Source organism: Eumetopias jubatus, unplaced genomic scaffold, assembly GCF_037043125.1.
Source record: "Eumetopias jubatus isolate StellerSeaLion01/CBP00866 unplaced genomic scaffold, mEumJub1_p1.0 scaffold_4, whole genome shotgun sequence".
Lineage (NCBI taxonomy): Eukaryota > Metazoa > Chordata > Mammalia > Carnivora > Otariidae > Eumetopias > Eumetopias jubatus.
In genome coordinates, this window is record NW_028274810.1 from 163,656,188 (window position 1) to 163,673,982 (window position 17,795).

The 17,795-nt window shown below is 39.1% G+C and overlaps 1 protein-coding gene across 4 annotated transcripts; it reads left to right on the forward strand.

Moving 5' to 3' along the window:
* Positions 1–323: 323 nt before the first annotated feature.
* PEX2 (peroxisomal biogenesis factor 2) lies at positions 324–17,147 on the forward strand. Of its 4 annotated transcripts, XM_088022796.1 has the most exons (4): positions 324–525; positions 2,859–2,888; positions 3,626–3,789; positions 15,285–17,147. In XM_088022796.1, the coding sequence occupies exon 4, from the start codon at positions 15,302–15,304 to the stop codon at positions 16,217–16,219; it is 918 nt and encodes a 305-aa protein (XP_087878922.1). In that variant the 5' UTR covers positions 324–525; positions 2,859–2,888; positions 3,626–3,789; positions 15,285–15,301; the 3' UTR covers positions 16,220–17,147. The 4 variants fall into 4 exon arrangements, with proteins under 4 accessions (XP_087878922.1, XP_027967951.1, XP_027967961.1 ...); XM_028112150.2 differs by lacking the exon at positions 3,626–3,789; XM_028112160.2 differs by lacking the exon at positions 2,859–2,888.
* Positions 17,148–17,795: the final 648 nt, after the last annotated feature.

Below are 17,795 nucleotides of genomic sequence, written 5' to 3' on the forward strand. Positions count from 1 at the left end.
CCGGGAGCTGCGGAGGCAGCCCGCTGCCACTCGGCGGCGCTGGTCTGGCCGCACGCCGCGTTGTCCAAGGGCAGGGAAAATCCTGCCCTCAAGAGAGCCCCGGCTTTCCCGCGGCCTCTTGACACCCAGGCCTCTTCACGCGCGGTCCCAACCCGGGGCTGACGGGTTCGCGACTGTCCTGCCAATCAGATACGTTTTCCTCGAGTGGCCAGCCGACCAATCACCGCGCGCGGGTGTCTTCTTCGGCTTTTCGGCTCGTCGGCCCTTCGGCCCTTCGGGCCTTCGGTTCTTCGGCGCTCGCTGTTGCTGGGCGCTCCGGGGCCTTCCGCCACGCTCGAAAGCTTAGTTCTCCGGGGTTTAATTTCCCCTTTTTTTCTCAGACACTTCCGGGTCCTGCGTCGCTCCGGAAGCCCGCGAGTTCCGGAAAAAAGCCTGGGTAATCCAGGTTCTGGGAGAAACCAAGCTTCCCAGAGAATGTCTCAGAGAAAGTTACGTGGAACGGGGGCGTTTTCGCAGACTCCTAAGGTCAGTGTCTGCCCGAGAGAGCCGGAGTGCCAACCTGAGGTCTTGCTTACAGCCGGGAGGGCATGGTGTTTCACGACGTTGTCGCTGTCGCCCTTATGCTTGAGTTTCCCTGTTTATGGGCTTCCTGTTTTCCTGGAAGAAGCAAATCAGAGTCTGATTTGGGAAAGGGAATGAACTAGGCCCGAGCTCCTAAAAATAGTCTTAGAATCGCACCATTAAAAGAAAAAAGACAAACACAGCTAGACTTGAGTTCCTTTGCCCTCCACGAGAGGTGACTTTCTGAAACACTTCAAAATCTTTTCCGCGCACTTGTCGGTGGTGAGATTTACTTTTTAAGAAAGCCTTAAAAATTTTGCAGTGTCCAAACTCCTTAATATCGCATGGCTCGTGTAAAGTGTTATATTTGGTACAAAAATAGGGAATGCTTAAGTTTCTAACATTTTTGAAAGCCTGTGAACTTAGACGCAGTTTTAATTTTCTTCGGGAGGAAGAGCTGTTGAGAACGTTCGTTATGTTACTGCTTGCGATGAGTTTGTTATATTTAACATTTGATTTCTGATAACTGAGAGTGTGAGAATAATTGGCATTTTTTTTCTGGTGCTTTAAATGAAAAGTCATTGTTTCTTATTTCTTTAGGTTCCATTTTCCAAAAATACCACATTTCGTGAAAGGGCTTTTCCGGAGACCAGGGTGTTGAACGTCCACATCTAACGTGTTCTGGTGTTCTGTGATGCCCCTTGAGAATTTTTTACCTTAACAATTACAGGCAGTTGCGGGGAGTTTGCAGTTTAAACATTTGCAGTTTAAACATCTTTCCCTAATGTGTTATCTTTAGTTAAACCTGAACAAAATAAACTTGGGATGGGTGACTTTTTTTTTTTTTTTTTACTTTATCTTCCCTCTGATCTGCCCATATTATCATTTAACTTCTCTCCAGAAACATTAGAGTTGAATGATTTGAGTCAGAAGGGGACTGGGAAAAAGAGAGATAGTGGAATTCTTTAAAAAGTAAAAAAAAAAAAGTACATATATGTATTTATTATTTATTATATATTTATTATTTTTTTCTTTTTTAAAAAAAGGAAGAAAATGGAAGTAACAGGACATAGTAAGGAGAATACTAGCCTAAGTCAAGAGAATTGAGTGTTAGTCCTGACTCTGGTTTCCTTTGACCAGCCCTACCTCGTGGCCTTGTTCTCTTCATTTTTAGAAATTAGGGGTAGCATTCAATCTGTGGTTTTAAATATGTTCTGAAGAAGAATTCCTATAGAAATTTCCTGGGGGAGAGACAAAGCAAGCAGACACTCAACCCTGTTTTACAAGAGCAGCTATTGTATGTGTTCTGTTTGAAAAAAAGTGTTTCTGTTAAGAAATTTAAATTCATGTCTTAGACTAGATGATCTGTGTTTTATCTAGCATTATGATTCTGTTTCAAATTACTCATTTGTATCCACACACATCCAAATGTATGTGCATTCATTTGATTAGTAGTTTTTTAATAGTAAAAGATACATTCATAATTAATTCATTACTAAAAGCTACAAACAGGTCTATATTGTCTCATTTGTTTAATAAATACAAACTTCAAATTTAATTCTTTGTGATCGGAATCATAATTCTTTATTTTTCTCTCTTCCTCCTACCCTGGTATTTTAACCATAAAATTTTTGCTTATTTTTGAAGCTCATAATAATCTTTGCAATAGGAAGGGCAGATATTTTCCATCTTGCATATTCTGTAACTGGATCTTAAAGACATTAACAGTCTTTTCCAACATCACATTACTAGTAAATTTGCATTTTAAGTGTTAGCCCCTTGTTTTCCTTACAGCATCAGGTAATTTTAAATTTTCCTTCTCTCTTGCACTTCCCTGTGCTCAGGTTCCTATAGCACAAGGGAAATGTATGCCATATGCACAGTCTTTCTGGACAAAAGTTCTGCTCTGAATCACTTGCTCCTTTTTTTCCTCCCTTGATTATCTTGGGCAACCTCGAAGCAAATTGGATGTCCCCTTTACCTCCTTCCTGTGAAATGACAGCAGTTTCTAAACATTCCGTGTTCCTCTTCAGTTCCTTTGGAATGTGGAAAAAACCTCTGGAGAAAAGCTCTGTGCTGCTCCATTTGCCCCATGTAATCCTGGCACTGCAAATGCCAGCACTGTGATTTCTCTCCATGGAAGTGGAAACAGGAGAGAGGATGTCTAGCACCCTCTGTCCTTCCCATTGTGCAATGTTAATCAACTTCTTTTCAATCTTTTACTGTCTATACGATCAAAATGCTCTTTTCTCTATTGCTTTTTATTCTATTTAATATGTTTTCTTTTTTTTTTTCAGACCTCTCCCTCCTTAATGCCTGTCAGTAAGGTGAGATAAAATTTCATCCAAGTTGTCTTCTTACTATTAAGACAGAAAAACCAAAAGCTGTAGAATAATTCTGTTTTGATTCTGCGTAACTGTTCCCTTCTAATGTTAGATGAGTTAGCATTGCCTCTATCTTGCAAAGAGTATGTGTTCATAACAGTTAAATGAATGTTCATGCCTCATTTTTTCACTCACATATTCCCTTTGTTCAGGTTGGACATTCAGTCTCTTTGAATAGTTTTCTGACCACATGTATAGAGTCAGGGAGAGAAAATGTACACAAGATGCATCCCAGGCAACATGGGCAACTTTACCACATTCCTTTACTTTCTTTCCCCATTTGCAGTCCTGGGAGCTTGACTGGCAGTCTGGTCTTGTGAATGATCTTGAGGGAAAAAATTTTGTTTTGAGCTCTGCGGGACTGAATTTGTTCCAGGTTTACCACATACTAATTACTAACTTCCTTTGTGTGTTCAACAATTTCTCTACTGTTTACCAGAAATTTACTGATTGTCTTCTGACCTTAAACAGGTTGTTAATCTTCTCAAGTCTAACTTTTGTCTTCTAAAATGGACATGATAGTATTTACTCTGTTAGGAGGATTAAGTGAGATAAAGAGTGTGAAGAAAACAAATGCCTCACACATAATAATGTGTCACATGGTATTTCTTTCCCATTAGTAATACCTCTGTTCCTTTGTGGATATTTCCATGTTGTTTCTTTTTTTTTTTTTTTTTAAGATATGTTTATTTGTCAGAGAGAGAGAGTGCACAGTCAAGCAGGGGGAGCAGCAGAAGCAGAGGGAGAAGCAGGCTCCCTGCTGAGCAAGGAACCCGATGCGGACTCGGGTCTCAGGGTCCTGGGATCATGACCTGAGCCGAAGGCAGAGGCTTAACTGAGCTACGTAGGTGTCCTTCTATGTTGTCTTGAATGCCATAAAATATGCAATTAAACATGTGTGCCAATAATTTGCAAGTCATTTAAAATTCTCTTCTTAGGTTCTAGAGCCCTTTTCTACATTTATAGAGTTACTTAAATATCTAGTTGCTTCATGTGTTTCATGTGGCTCTTGTTTGTTCATCCTTGGATTGTAATTTTTGCTGTAAATTCATGCCTATACTCTTAATCTCTTAGTGTTTAGCCTTTTAAAATAGCCCCATTTGCATGTCCTGTGGTATCCTCCTAAAGTGTTTATGTTCGTCTTTTAGGCCCATCACCACCTTGTCAGTCCAGGACACTAGTTTGGAGCATGGCTCTGCCACTCGGCAGCACATATACTAAAATAGTTGTGTGATTTTACACAAGTCAGCTAATTTCTCTGTGCTTCAGTTTCCTTGTTTTAAAACAAATGATAAAAGAACGTCTTTCATAATATCAGTAAGGATTGAATGATTTAATATTTAATTTTGCAAAGGATACTTAGCTATGATAGTCCCTTGTTAGCACTTGATAACTGGTAAGTGGTATGTATTTAACTACAGTCGTAAACTCATAAGCTGGTGGGTATTGTCTTCCAGATGCTTTGCTATTTTTTTTTTCTATGATTGTGTCTCCGTCTCACCTGTTCTGTTCTGATTTCTCCACTTTCTCTGGCCTTTTTCACACTCAACATTATCATTTCTGCATTGGAAATGGCAGTTCTTTTATTTTTTTCTTCCTCTTCCAGGGATTCCTAAAATAGTTCTTATAAGGATTCTAGATATGTAGACTTTTCAGTTGATTTTTTGCAATTTATTTTTATATATTTTAACTCCTAGAGAGTATAGTGTGATAAAATGACTTGTCCAGAGTCACACAGCCTGTTGGTGAACCTGGTCTAAGATACAGAACTAATCAGTACCAGTTTAACTCTCTTTCCCTATATTCACTCAAACATCTGCTCTTTATTTTCACAACATGCTTTCTCTCAAAGACTCAGAAGTATCAACTTTCTGAAAGCAAAGATCATGAGTGCCATGCTTTTCTCTTAAAAATGTATTTGTAAAGCTAGACCAAGATATTGGAGATTCTGTTTTAAGGTTTAAAAAACCAGAGGGAAACGTTGGTTGGTGTTAGTTTTAGATACTTGAATAAGTATCTTAAATAAGTAAATGAAATAGGAAATACTCAATTGTATAAGACTATTATAATCTTGATGATTTTAGTGTTTGATTTGAGTTCCCTTTTCTCTCCAAATTAAAAAAACGTATCTATATATCTGCTAGGGCAAGTTACTTATTGTTGTTCATCTCTTTGAGCAGTTGATGCAATTTTGAAGTTTATCCGAGAAACATTTTGTTGTGTACTCACTGCCAGTCCCAAAAAGAAAAATCCTATTTGGATTTTGATGACGATTACATTTAAGTTAAGAGTAATTTAGAAGTCTAGCATCCACAACAGAAGTTTAAACTTAACACACGTCTGTATCTAAAAGAGTACAATTGGGATTTATAACATTAGATATCTATAAACTATTGAAACTTTGTTTATATTTGATGAAAGAGTAGAACAAAAGAGTAGTGACAAGGTATTTAGCAAGCCTGTGGCAGAAGTGGGATTTGAACTTCTAGTTGTTGATTTCTAGGCCTGTTCACAGTGCCAGAGGTCACAGTGTCCTAATGAGTCTCAGTCATAGCTTTTTCTCTTTTGCTTATGTTTGAAATGTGTTCTGGGAATCGGTGTCCTGTTAAATCCCTCTTTGATGCATGTCCCATTTATTAGTATTGATTTCAATACAATGGACAGTAAATCTATCTGACTACACAAAGGAAATAAAATAGTAGGGTATAGGTTCAAAGCTTAAGATCTCCAGTTATAGAACTTGATTCACATAACCTCATAATATGAAACATTAGTTTAAATGTTTTTCAAACCTAAAAGGAAAAAATTAATATATTGTCTCATCCATTTGATTACTTGAACCGTCAGGATAGTGTGGCAGCAACATTGTCATACTAAAAATTAGTTGATTATTGTGGATCTGAGAAAGGGTACCCTGCCAGTGGGTGCATACATGGTTTTGATACCTTAGAGAATACTTGGGAATCACGTGTTTCTGCTGACAAAGTTTACAGGACTGTAAATTTAAATGTAGAGTTTTTGTAGGCAGCATGCATTGACAAATATGCCTAGTGGTAATACATCTAGTACTGAGAGTCTCGGAACAGGTCAATAATAATGTGTATATTGATAGCAGCAATATAGGAGATGTTACTTGGTATTATAGCTAAAAATCCATGTTATCCCCTTAATCATAATTACATTAATATTGACAGGCCCTTGACAATACTCGCATTATTATTGATAGATTTCTGTCAATAACATGTTTTAAATAAAATATATTCATTCATAATTTGTACTATACTCAGTAAAAGCTCTGAAATACATTCTGAAAATTCTTCCTTCTTTAGTGAGATACAGTCGTTTGTTTTGGTTTTGGAATGTGATATAGATGACAAAATTTTATTTGGGGGAATGGAAAACATAAAAAGAAAGGATGAGTTATTTAAGGATAGGTTTATATATCGCTGCTCTTAGTAAACGAATTTCAGTTGTCTTTTTTTTTTCTGTGAAAGAAAAGCAGTATGAGATGTCTAGTGATAAAATGTCAGCAGGAGACCTTTTTAATAGTTTTTAGTGCTAGATCATTTTGTCTTAAACATATTTATGTGACAGGTTAATCACACTAACCTATAGATGTGATAATTTGCCTTGAGCATCTTTTTCCCATATCCTTAACATAGTAGTATCCTTCACTAAACACATATTGTGTAGTGCCAGTTACACTTTTAATTAATTATTTTTATGAGTCTCTTTGCATGGGACCATAAATGTTTCCCCCTGCGTTGGCCCTTTAGAATCTTAAATTAGTACAGTTTGGGAAATGGGGATTGGGAAGGGAAAGGGTTATAGAATTGTGTATTGAAAGAATTAGATTTCATGGCAGAATAGGAAAAGGTATTGCCTGTTTTTGACATTCTGGAAAAATCGATTTGAATTAAATCTGATGGTGTTCGTTTCAATTCTGAACAATCCCAGCTTTAAAGAAAAAGATTAGTTTGTATTTTTTTTTTTAACTATTCAAGTTTTGTGAAACTAGATACTAATCTACAAGAACCAATAATATGGGGATCGCTAAACCTTACTTAAACTAAATTCCTGAAGGTAAGTAGAAATAGACTGGCTAATAGTTGGGTGTGGATGGCAAGCACTGTAACAGCATCAGGAAAGAACGGTTTACAAAAAAGCATTGGGGATTGTCGATTAAAAAATGTGAAGACGCCATAATCTTTTTTATTTTCATTAGTTCTTAATGAGGCAGGTCATTACTTTAACTTTTTCAGAAAGTTATTAGCACCTTCGTTAAGGGCCTTGTATTGTTGCAGGAATCTAACTGGTCTCCGGGAGCTGCAGCCTTCGTTTTCTTATTGAGCTTATGGAACTCTGCTCTCAGATTCATCTTTTAAAAAATATATCTCATTATGTCTCTTCTCTTCAGTGATTATTCATGCCTATGAAATCATTCTGGTTTCCCGACAGTGGGCTTTTGGCAGTGGGTTAACTCTTCAGCAGCCTCTTCTGCCGGCCTGTTTTGCTCAGTCATGGCAGATGACTTGGGTCTTTGCTTCCAGGTAACAAGCACAGCCACAGTGAATGAGGATTAAATCACCAAGGAGGCAGCTCCTTTTGGAACCCATCCCAGTATCTCCCAGATAAACCATGGCCAGGTTTCATGGCCTACATGTATGTGGGGTTTACACAACCTGTTCTTGTGTCTTAAATGCCATTTTTTTCTTTTCTGCCTGGGAAGTTTTGTGATCCTTCATGGTGTCTTCACATTTCAAGATTCATTCTTTGCTTCAGAGATCAATGGCTAGTCCTGATTACAGTAACATCCTATTTCTTTAAAAATGCTTGAATAAAAGGAAGTGAACTGAGAGTTAAATTTTTGGCTTGAATCCCTGGTACCTAGGAGATTGCCTGGTTTTGGTAAGCGCTCAAAAAATATTAGTTAAATTGAGCCATTTGTCAGAGAATTAGGATTCACTGAAACACTCCTTACATTATATTAAAAATAACTTTGTGACTTAAAGGCATTTATATTTTTCTGTGCTTTACACCTATTATGGGCAAGTATTGTTGTACAGCAGTGGAGGGAAAAGGCTCCCATGATCACATTGATTGAACTTCTAGTTATTTCTATTTTATCAGTTTCTTCTACTCCTGGGCCCTCCCGTCTCTTAAAGCCAATATTCTAGAATAAATGTATCTGCCTGAAAGAGGAAAAAGGAAAGGAAGAGGAATGGAGTGTCCCATGTTAGTGATGAACCAAAATTGGATGCCTGTCTGGACTGCTTGTACCATGCCCCGTTCAGCAAAGCACCCTAGAGTCAGATATTATCAGTGTGCATTCCTGAAGTTTCTTTGCTTCCAGATAATAGGCATTACCATATCGATGAGGGTTAAATAACCGAGGGAGCAGGTCATGCTGGAACCCATCCCCATGCTCTCAGAATTCCCCCTCCATAATCTCCTTTTAGATAAGATACAGGAGTGTGATGTGTTCCACTGAACCGTGTCTCTGCCCCTTCCCACCTAGTCCCCCTATATGCGCGCACATAATAGTGACATGTTGTTCACTATTTAACTCCCACAATTATATTTTAATTTTGTAGTTAGTATTTCCTGGGAAAAAAGTTCTTTCACCGCAGATTGATTGAGGTATTAATATAAGTAATAATGAAAATTTCAGTCTTTTGAAATAAATTTGCCAAAACCAACTTGGAGTCTTTTTCTTCTTATGCCCATCCCTAGCCAAAGCAGCAATAATATAGTAATAATAATACTTTGCAGTTTCCAGATCACTTTCATAACATTATCTGGTTTAATCTCAACAACTTTGTGTGGTAGCTGTTCTTTCCAACTTTTTTGAGGAATCTGAGGGAAGGGGTGCCTGGGTGGCGCAGTTGGTTAAATATCAGACTCTTGGTTTCAGCTCAGGTCATGATCTCAAGGTCGTGAGATCAAGCCCCACCATCAGACCCCGTGTTGGGCTCCACACTCAGCATAGAGTCTGCTTGAGATTCTCTCTCCCTCTGTCCCTCATGTTCTCTCTCTCTCTCCCCCCCTCCACCCCCCTCCCTAAAATTAAAAAGCAAAAAAGAATGAGGGTAATGACTTTTTCTAAGATCACATAGCAAGTAAGTGACAAAGCTGGAACTTGAGTCTGATTGATTTTAAATATGCTTTTTTTCTACTCTATCACAGTTGCCTAAATAGGAATGTAAAGCAAAGGATGAATATTCCACTTTAACTACGGTGTGTAATGGACAGTGTCTGTTCTATGTTTACAACTAAAAGAAGTTACAAAAATGACTAAAATGTTGGAAAATAAAACCTGAAACAAAAAAATAGAGAAATCATTCATCTGGAAAGGCAAAGGCTAAAGAACAGTTTAATGATAGTCTTTTGGTCCATTAAAGAGTCTTACCGTGGCAGGGGGTGGGGGGAAGATCGAGCCCAGCTGTTCTTAATCTACACTGAGGCCAGGCCTGGGGAGGAAAAGAGGAAAGAAAAAAAATGTTAAACTGTAACAGAAGGGATAAAGAATTTTTCGATAATAAGGATTGTTAAATATTGGATTGGTTAGAGTGTGTTAAGTCTCCTTTTCTGGCAGCCATTAAAAATTCCTATCTTTGCTAAATGTTAAGTATGATTCCTCCAGAAATGAAGTATTCGAAATGGCTGATTCTTCTGAGAAAGCACTCCCTCAGACCAGTTTCTCACTAAATACAAGTAAGGAACCCAAGGAAGAGAAGGCTTCGCTCACCATGCATCTAGATGCTCTCATATAGTATTCAGTCAGTATACCAATTAACTACCAAACTAATTCTATTGCACATAGATTCAGCAAACATTTATTGAGCAACTACTATGAGCCCATCTTTGTGGTATAGTCTATAATTAATAACATGTCCATCAGCCACAATGCAGAACTGATTATGACTCTAGTATTTAAAGATACATGAATTGATGGGGCACCTGGGTGGCTCTGTCATTAAGCGTCTGCCTTCGGCTCAGGTCGTGATCCCAGGGTCCTGGGATTGAGCCCCCCACGTCAGGCTCCCTGCTCAGTGAGAAGCCTGCTTCTCCCTCTCCCACTCCCCCTGCTTGTGTTCCCTCTCTCGCTGTGTCTCTCTGTCAAATAAATAAATAAAATCTTTAAAAAAATAAAAATAAAGATACATGAGTTGGCATAACTGGTCCTCTAACACAAGCCATGTATTTTATCTGATACTCAATTGAAAAAAAACAAGAATCTATCCAGTCCAATTTTGGGGATGTGAGAGAGGTAGGAGGAGGGAACTGGTAGTGTTAGACTTCTGTCTGTGTCCACTATGGTCAGAGCCTTTCAAGGGTAGTTTGACGATAAGAGATCTTCCCTTATCTTGCTGGCCACAGAATATGAAATCTGGGGAAGATAGAGAGTTGTAGACACTATGGTGGTAGAGGAGCCACGTGTTAATATTTCCACATACCACGAATGATTGTAGAATTTTGCATGAGGAAAACTGAGCTAGAAATCAATCTCTTTTTAGGTGGCAGGTGCTTTGAGAAATAAGTATAAGATAAGGCACTTTCCCTTAACAAGTTTACAGATAAACTACAGAAAGAAGATGTACTGACATGACTGAAATCACAGGACAGTTGGGTGAGGGCTCAAGTGAGTGGCACAGACAGTTGCTGTCAGAGTTAAAGGTGGTGATAATAGGAGTTGGAGATAGTTATGAAGGTTTCACAGAGAATGTTGAAATAGAGTTGGAATGTGAAGGGCAGAGAGTTGTGGGCAGTGGGAAGAGTTGGCAGGAAAGGAGTATTTTAGGTACATGAGAAGAGGCACAGAGTCAGGATTGAGGCATGGAATTAAGGACTCCACTGGAGAGTAGTGGCTTGTTCGTTTGCAGAGATGGAGACAGAATTGGGCTAGGTTGCATCTGAGAAGATTGTACTTTATCCCAGAGGTAATACTGAGGTTAAGAAAGAGATGATTTGGTAAATGTAGGCAAATAATTTTGTGGATTTTAATTTGCTTCTGGGGTTTAAAAAAAAAAAAAGTTCTGTTTGTTTCCCTCAATTACATAATGCATATAAGAGAAAATGTGTAAACTGCAGAAAAAGTGAGAAAAATGGATTTTGGAATTCTTTTTCTCTTGAGATAGTTTCAAAATGTTACATATTGCCTTTGAGAACCTGCGATACCATATACCTCTGTTATTACCCTAGTTGTCCGTTTACTTGCCTACTTCCCTTACTAGACCTTGGTTAGGGTCCTTAAGTGAGAACCAGGATGTTTTGCTTATCTCTGCATCCCAAGCACCCAGCAGGGCTAGGATGTATTGATGTCTGTAGAGTTTATGGAATTCATGAGTAGTCTCTAATCTCACAGGGTCCACTTAACCAAAGAAAGGGAGAGCCAGAGTCAGTGCAAGATTTGTAACAGCCACTGTGGGTACAGGGATGAGAACTAAACAGAAATGAGTGGGAGGGCTGGCAGACAGCATGGAGGTATATAGATGGTAGATATGCCAGAAAAAGTTCGCTTTGAAGTGGACTAGCCCATTCATTCTCAACATCACCGGGAAGCTTGTTAGAAATGCAAATTCTTGGCTCCCATTCCAGGCTTACTGATTCAGAAACTCTGGAACTGAAACACTGCAATGTAAGAAATCCAGGTGATCATGATAAATGCTCAAGTTTGAAAACCACTAGCCAGAAAGAACAGTGAGACTGCAGGACTGATGGTGAAGACCGCAGCATAGAAAGATTGAAAGCCCAAAGATGTAGATGATGCCAGTGAACAAAACCAATGAACAGCCATGCTAGCTGGAACAGGAAAACTATGAGAATAAGATTATATTATTACAAAGAAAGCTGAGCATGTTTTAAATGGGCAGGATCTACTGCTCTTGCTTAATTAGTTCACTGCCTTCCTGATCTTAGTGTTTAAGTATATCAAGTAGATTTAAAGTACATTAGTCCTACAAGAGGGACCCCTCACTCAAAATCTCCACCCAGATTTTCTCTCCTATCTCCATACTACTGCCTACCGAGCTCTAGCTGTCTCATAGGAGCCTCAGATCTCTAACAGTACTGTGGTTATTACCTCTCCTTCAAACCTGTATCACTGCATGTGTTTCCTATTTCAGAGAATTGGACTACCATCCACTCAATTACTCAAGTCAGTTATTCTTGGCTTATTTCTCATTAAATCGTGTCACTTCTAACTTCTCATAGTTTTAAAGATACCTATTTTTTTCCATCCCTACTGATACCTTTATAATTTAGACCATCGGGACTTTCTCATTGATCACTTTAATAATCATGTAACAGTCATCTTAACTGGTCTCTGCCTCGAGTCTTTTCAGCTTCAAATCCATTCTGAATGTGGCCAGAACAAGCTGTCTAAAATGCAGATTTGATTAGTTCTTTTCTTAAACTATCCAGTGGCTCCCCATTAACATCTTGATAAAATACAGCCTCCTCAGTTTGGCCTTTACTATTGGTCTCCTGCCTTCCTTTCCAGCCCTTTGTCCTTGCACCTTCAGTCCTTGTTGCCTGCTCTCCCTCTGCTTGGAATAGCTTTCCTTTACCTTCCTTTACCAGGCTACACTACTAATCTTTCAGGTAGCTGCCTAGATATTAGCTCTCTGTGAAACCTTCTCTGACCGTCTGAGGTCTAGTGTCAAAAATAATGCCCTGGATTTCCCCTTGCATATCACTCCTAACACCTTATTGTAATAGCCTGTTTATTATTTTATATAGCACATTCTTACCCACCCCTCACCTCACTACATTGTAGTCTCCACAAGGGGTTGAGACTGTGTCAGTTTACTATTATATCAGTAACTGGTAAACAGCCAGTGTACAACAAACGTGTTGAAATAGGTAATAGTCAATAGTCCGGTTATGATAATATGAAATAGTTTTAAAGGCTACTGGGTAGGGATTTGTACTTTCTATCTTTCAGCTACCCCTGCCTTTATCCTATTCATCTAGTCTGTGTAGTATACATCACGTGCACTGGGTGCTGTGCTGGTTGCTGTGATTCAACCATAACAAGACTCAGTCTTTGCAACAGGGTTTATCCTCTAGTGGAGGAAATAGACAATTTAAAAAATAGCCTGTGTACAGTACATAAGGGCCAAGAAGTTGGAAGAATGGAGTGCTAAGGGAACAACTAGAAGAGGCAGCCAACCCAAGTTTGGAGTAAGGAGGAAGTGATGCCTAAACCACTATTAAAAATTTAGGACTTGAAAACTGAAAACTGAGTTTTTCAAGTAAAGAACAGGAACGTACTGTTCCAGATGGAGGGAACAGACCGTAAATGTTCACTAGGGAACAAGAGAAGGGGGCACCTTATGACTAGAGGTCAACCGATTAGGAAGGAAAGCAAGCTGGGGTAGTTTGGGAGGCTTGTGTGTTTGAACAACTGCAGTGTGGGAAATGCACTGAAAAAGGCAAAAGGTGGGATAGACCAATTAGATGTAATCCAACAGAGAGATGAGAGCCGCTGAATTTAGGAAGAGGCCTGCAGGGGATAGAGTAGTGAATGGATTAGAAAAATATTTGGGGCAAAGAGCAGAACCTTGGGGATTGATGAGATTTGTAGAGAGAAGAAAGGGAACTCGGTTCTAACCCCCTTCTTCTTTTCCTGTAGCTCCTGGCTAGTATGAGGCAAGGATTTCACAGAACTTGCAGCAAAAATCTCCCCTGCCATAGCTCTAAGCTGTGAAATTTTGAGGGAGCTGTAGGAAGGGGGAAAAGGTGAGATCATCCCAGAAGGCAGATAATGTTTATGGGAGAGAAACATTCCTGTCAAATATCTAGATTGAGAGGAAAGCAGCAGTATACACCTATTATTCAGTAGGCACTTTTGTTTCCTATACTTGAACTTGTTAAGCATGTAGTCTTCTGCCACTGAGTCATCTAGGATCCATGCGTAATTTAAAAACATCCCTCTGCAAAACCTCTTTAATTGTCAGAAAACAAAAACCTCTTTACCTGTCAGAGACATTCCCAGTTTCAAGAGGTACAACTTTATTTTAGGGTGTACCTTTCAGTCCTTTAACTTCTAACAAATTACATTTAATATCTTTTTAGTAAAAATCATAAACAGAATTTGAAAGGACCCTAGAGGTCATTTTATCTCTGGCCTTCAGTTTTGTAAGTGAAAAAAGTAAAGCAGAACGAGGTGAAGTGACTTGTCCAAGGTCACAACTGCCACACTGTCAGTGACAGTGAACTTCAGTGGGACGCCCGCCTCCCTCTGCAACTTAGTGTTCTATTAGTGCACTAGGCCCTTTGAAGGTCCGGAAATCGTGCATGATCAAGATCAAGCTCCATGTGTTCAGGGCCCATTTTAGAAACTAAATTTAAACAGATTTCTTGTCATAGTTTAGATTTACCAGTTTTTTAATAATAAGTAAAATATCTAAACTGGTTTGTACACTCCTTGACGATAGCAGCCACTGAGTGTTTTAATCACCATGGCTTGTACATAATAGGCATTTAATAAGTGTGTTTTGAATGAGTCAGATATAACTAGTTAACCACTAATCAGCTTTTTCTATTTCATTTTAAAAGATTTTTGTCCCCTTAGCACCTCTATGATTCCTTATTTTTTTTTTTATGAAATGGTCTTAGTATATATTTTTACATCATAGTTTTCTTAGGAAACTGATGTGTATCTTCTTAATGTCTGAATAACAGCATTTCTGCATTTATGTTGTTTTGTGCTAGCATTTATTTTCTGCCGTAGTGTGATAGCGTAATAAACACTGTTCATTTAATTTTTTCTCCTAACTTTATGGATATAAAACATATTTCAGAAAAATTAAATGACTTGTTAAAAAATATATACCTTTGGAGTCAGTAGAAGTGCTGGCAGTTAACCTGAGGTCTTGACTTATATCCGTTGGAATGTTCCATAGAGTTCACTGTATTTATTAAGTTCATGTATTTCTCCATTAGTCATGTTGTTATTTAGCTTCATCACTGTTAGTATCAGGATTTTATGATCTCCCTGCTAAAATGACCAAGGAGGATTACTTGGATGTAATTTGTGGAAAAAGGATGCAACTTGCTACAACCTGTTATTCCTTTGATGAGGAGGGTCCAAAAAAGAAAAAAAAAAGAAAAAGAATAGCAAAGAAAAGAAGGGAGGGAGGGAGGAGGGAAGGGAGAAAGAGAAGGTTCCATGTAAGAGGTGATTGATTGTGTACGCTGCTGTTTGACACCTGCCGCCAGCTCCATCTTCAGTGGGCCCTGGTCATTTGTGCATCACAGTTTTAGATCTGTAAGTTGAGGAGATGGTACAAGCTTGCAAATGTTTGATGTTCCCTAATTGTACTTTACCCCTAGAGACCTTCAAAGAAGACATGGCCTCCAAGGAAGAGAACACGAAAAGGACAAACAGAGTGCTAAGAATAAGTCAGCTGGATGCACTTGAACTGAACAAGGCCCTGGAGCAGCTAGTTTGGTCCCAGTTTTCTCAGTGCTTTCATGGATTTAAGCCAGGGCTATTAGCCCACTTTGAACCAGAGGTGAAAGCGTTCTTGTGGCTTTTCTTGTGGCGATTCACTGTCTACTCTAAAAATGCCACCGTGGGACAATCCGTTTTGAATATTCAGTACAAAAATGATTTTTCCCCAAAGCTGAGGTACCAGCCGCCAAGTAAGAATCAGAAACTATGGTATGCTGTGTGTACGATTGGCGGCACGTGGCTGGAAGAGCGCTGCTACGACCTGTTTCGAAACCGTCATTTGGCATCATTTGGGAAAGCCAGGCAGTGTGTGAATATCATAGTTGGACTTTTGAAATTAAGTGGGCTGATTAATTTCCTGATTTTCCTTCAGAGGGGCAAGTTTGCAACTTTGACAGAACGTCTCCTGGGCATTCGTTCTGTATTTTGCAAGCCCCCAAACATACGTGAAGTTGGCTTTGAGTATATGAATAGGGAACTTCTCTGGCATGGTTTTGCTGAGTTCCTGATATTTCTCTTACCACTTATTAATATCCAGAAGTTGAAAGCTAAGTTGTCTTCATGGTGTATTCCTCTTACTGGTGCTCCTAATAGTGACAGTACATTAGCCACCAGCGGCAAACAGTGTTCTCTGTGTGGAGAGTGGCCCACCATGCCTCACACCATAGGATGTGAGCATATCTTCTGTTACTACTGCGTGAAGAGTAGTTTCTTATTTGACATGTACTTTACTTGTCCTAAGTGTGGCGCAGAGGTACACAGTGTGCAGCCACTGAAATCAGGAATCGAGATGTCAGAAGTCAATGCTCTTTAAAAACTAAGATTGTTTCCTTTGAGGAAAACTGTATTATGTTCAAATCCTTAATATTAGTCATCCTAAGCATAGTGTTTAGGTGTCTTTTAGGAGGGGATGTGCTTCTCCAGCCACCATCTGTCTTCTGTTCCTTTCCAAGCATGATGAAATTCTAATCACTAGAAACCACATGATTCTGAACATACTAGGTAAACAATAATGTGTTACTTTAAATCATTGCATTCAGTTTTTAATGTCGAGAATAATGGACAGTTTTTGTCAGACTACTAAAAATGCTCTTTCATTTTGCTACTTCCTAGAAAGAGGTTAGATTCTAAAATGATTTCAGAGACTGGGATAAGTGTGTATTTATTTTAAGAGATGGCGTTATAACATCATAATCTGACAATGATAAGACCCTATTGTTTTGAGCCTTAAGATCTAGTGCCCCAGTTGTAATTTTAAGCTTTTCTCTAAAATCTGTTTTTGAGGGATTCAGTTGGCTTCATTCTCAGGCAAAATGATGGCCACCAGGAGCTCTAGACTGATGTTCTGCCAGCTTTCTGATCCCCTGAGAATGAGAGCTGCTTGTGTAATAGCTCCGGCTAAGTCCAGGACCTCATTGTCTTTGGTCTGCCTGGGATTACACACTTGTGAACCAGGACAGAAAAGTACTACTCTTGATTACTAGATGTGTACCTTGTGGACCCGTAGTAGGAGAGCAGGCAGTTCGCCACAGGAAACTCAGGTGCCATTATAAGAATAGTGGATGGTGGGCAGCTAAGAACAACAGATCCCTGCTAGAGTCCACATTTAACTTATTAATATCAAAAGTCTTTATGCATTCTTTAATTTTACCATTGATCTGAGTTGATGACATAAGTAACTGAATGGTTGACTTAGATTGCAGACTTAAAAGGATTAAATAAATATTTTGTTATACCAACAACTTTGTTGTAGTGTTATTTTGATAAAGTGCATTCTGAGTAAATACCCATATTATTACCATTTTAACATGAAAATAGTACTTTACCTATATGCTAACTAATAGAGTTGTCAATATTACAGGGGTTTTATGTTTTTCCAGACACTAATGGCACTTAGTACAATATATTTTTTTAATTTTTTATTTTTATTTAGCATCTACCCCCTCACTAAGTGATTACCCACAGGAGGTCAGGGAGTATGAGTGTTCTCCTCGTCACTGGATAACCAGAACCTAACTCTCTTAGTGCCAGTGTAGCAATAGAGACATTTTGTTAGCTGAACAACTAAACCTAATACCCGAGATTGGGTTCTGCAAAAGTACATGTTGCGAGGGACTTGAGGTACTTGGGCCTGGATTGGGTCAAAGTGGTCAGACCTTTTTACCTACACCTCTCAGTCACTGGCCATGTGCTCTGGGAAGGGTGTGACCTGGAGTGTGCCGGTTCTCTGCAGCTGCGGCAGACCCTAAAGGACCTGACTACCGCAGGCAGCCTGCTGACCCCACTCCCCCAGCTGGGCAACACATCCATCCCTGAGGAGCTGGGTGACCAGCCTAGTGTTAACCACATCTAATACTGTCTCTCCATTATTTTTCTTTATGGTTTTCCAT

Coding starts and splice junctions, on each gene's coding strand:
- PEX2 (XM_028112142.2), top strand. CDS start 475: ATGTCTCAGAGAAAGTTACGTGGAACGGGGGCGTTTTCGCAGACTCCT. Junction 526..15,286: donor CGTTTTCGCAGACTCCTAAG/GTCAGTGTCTGC, acceptor TTACCCCTAGAG/ACCTTCAAAGAAGACATGGC.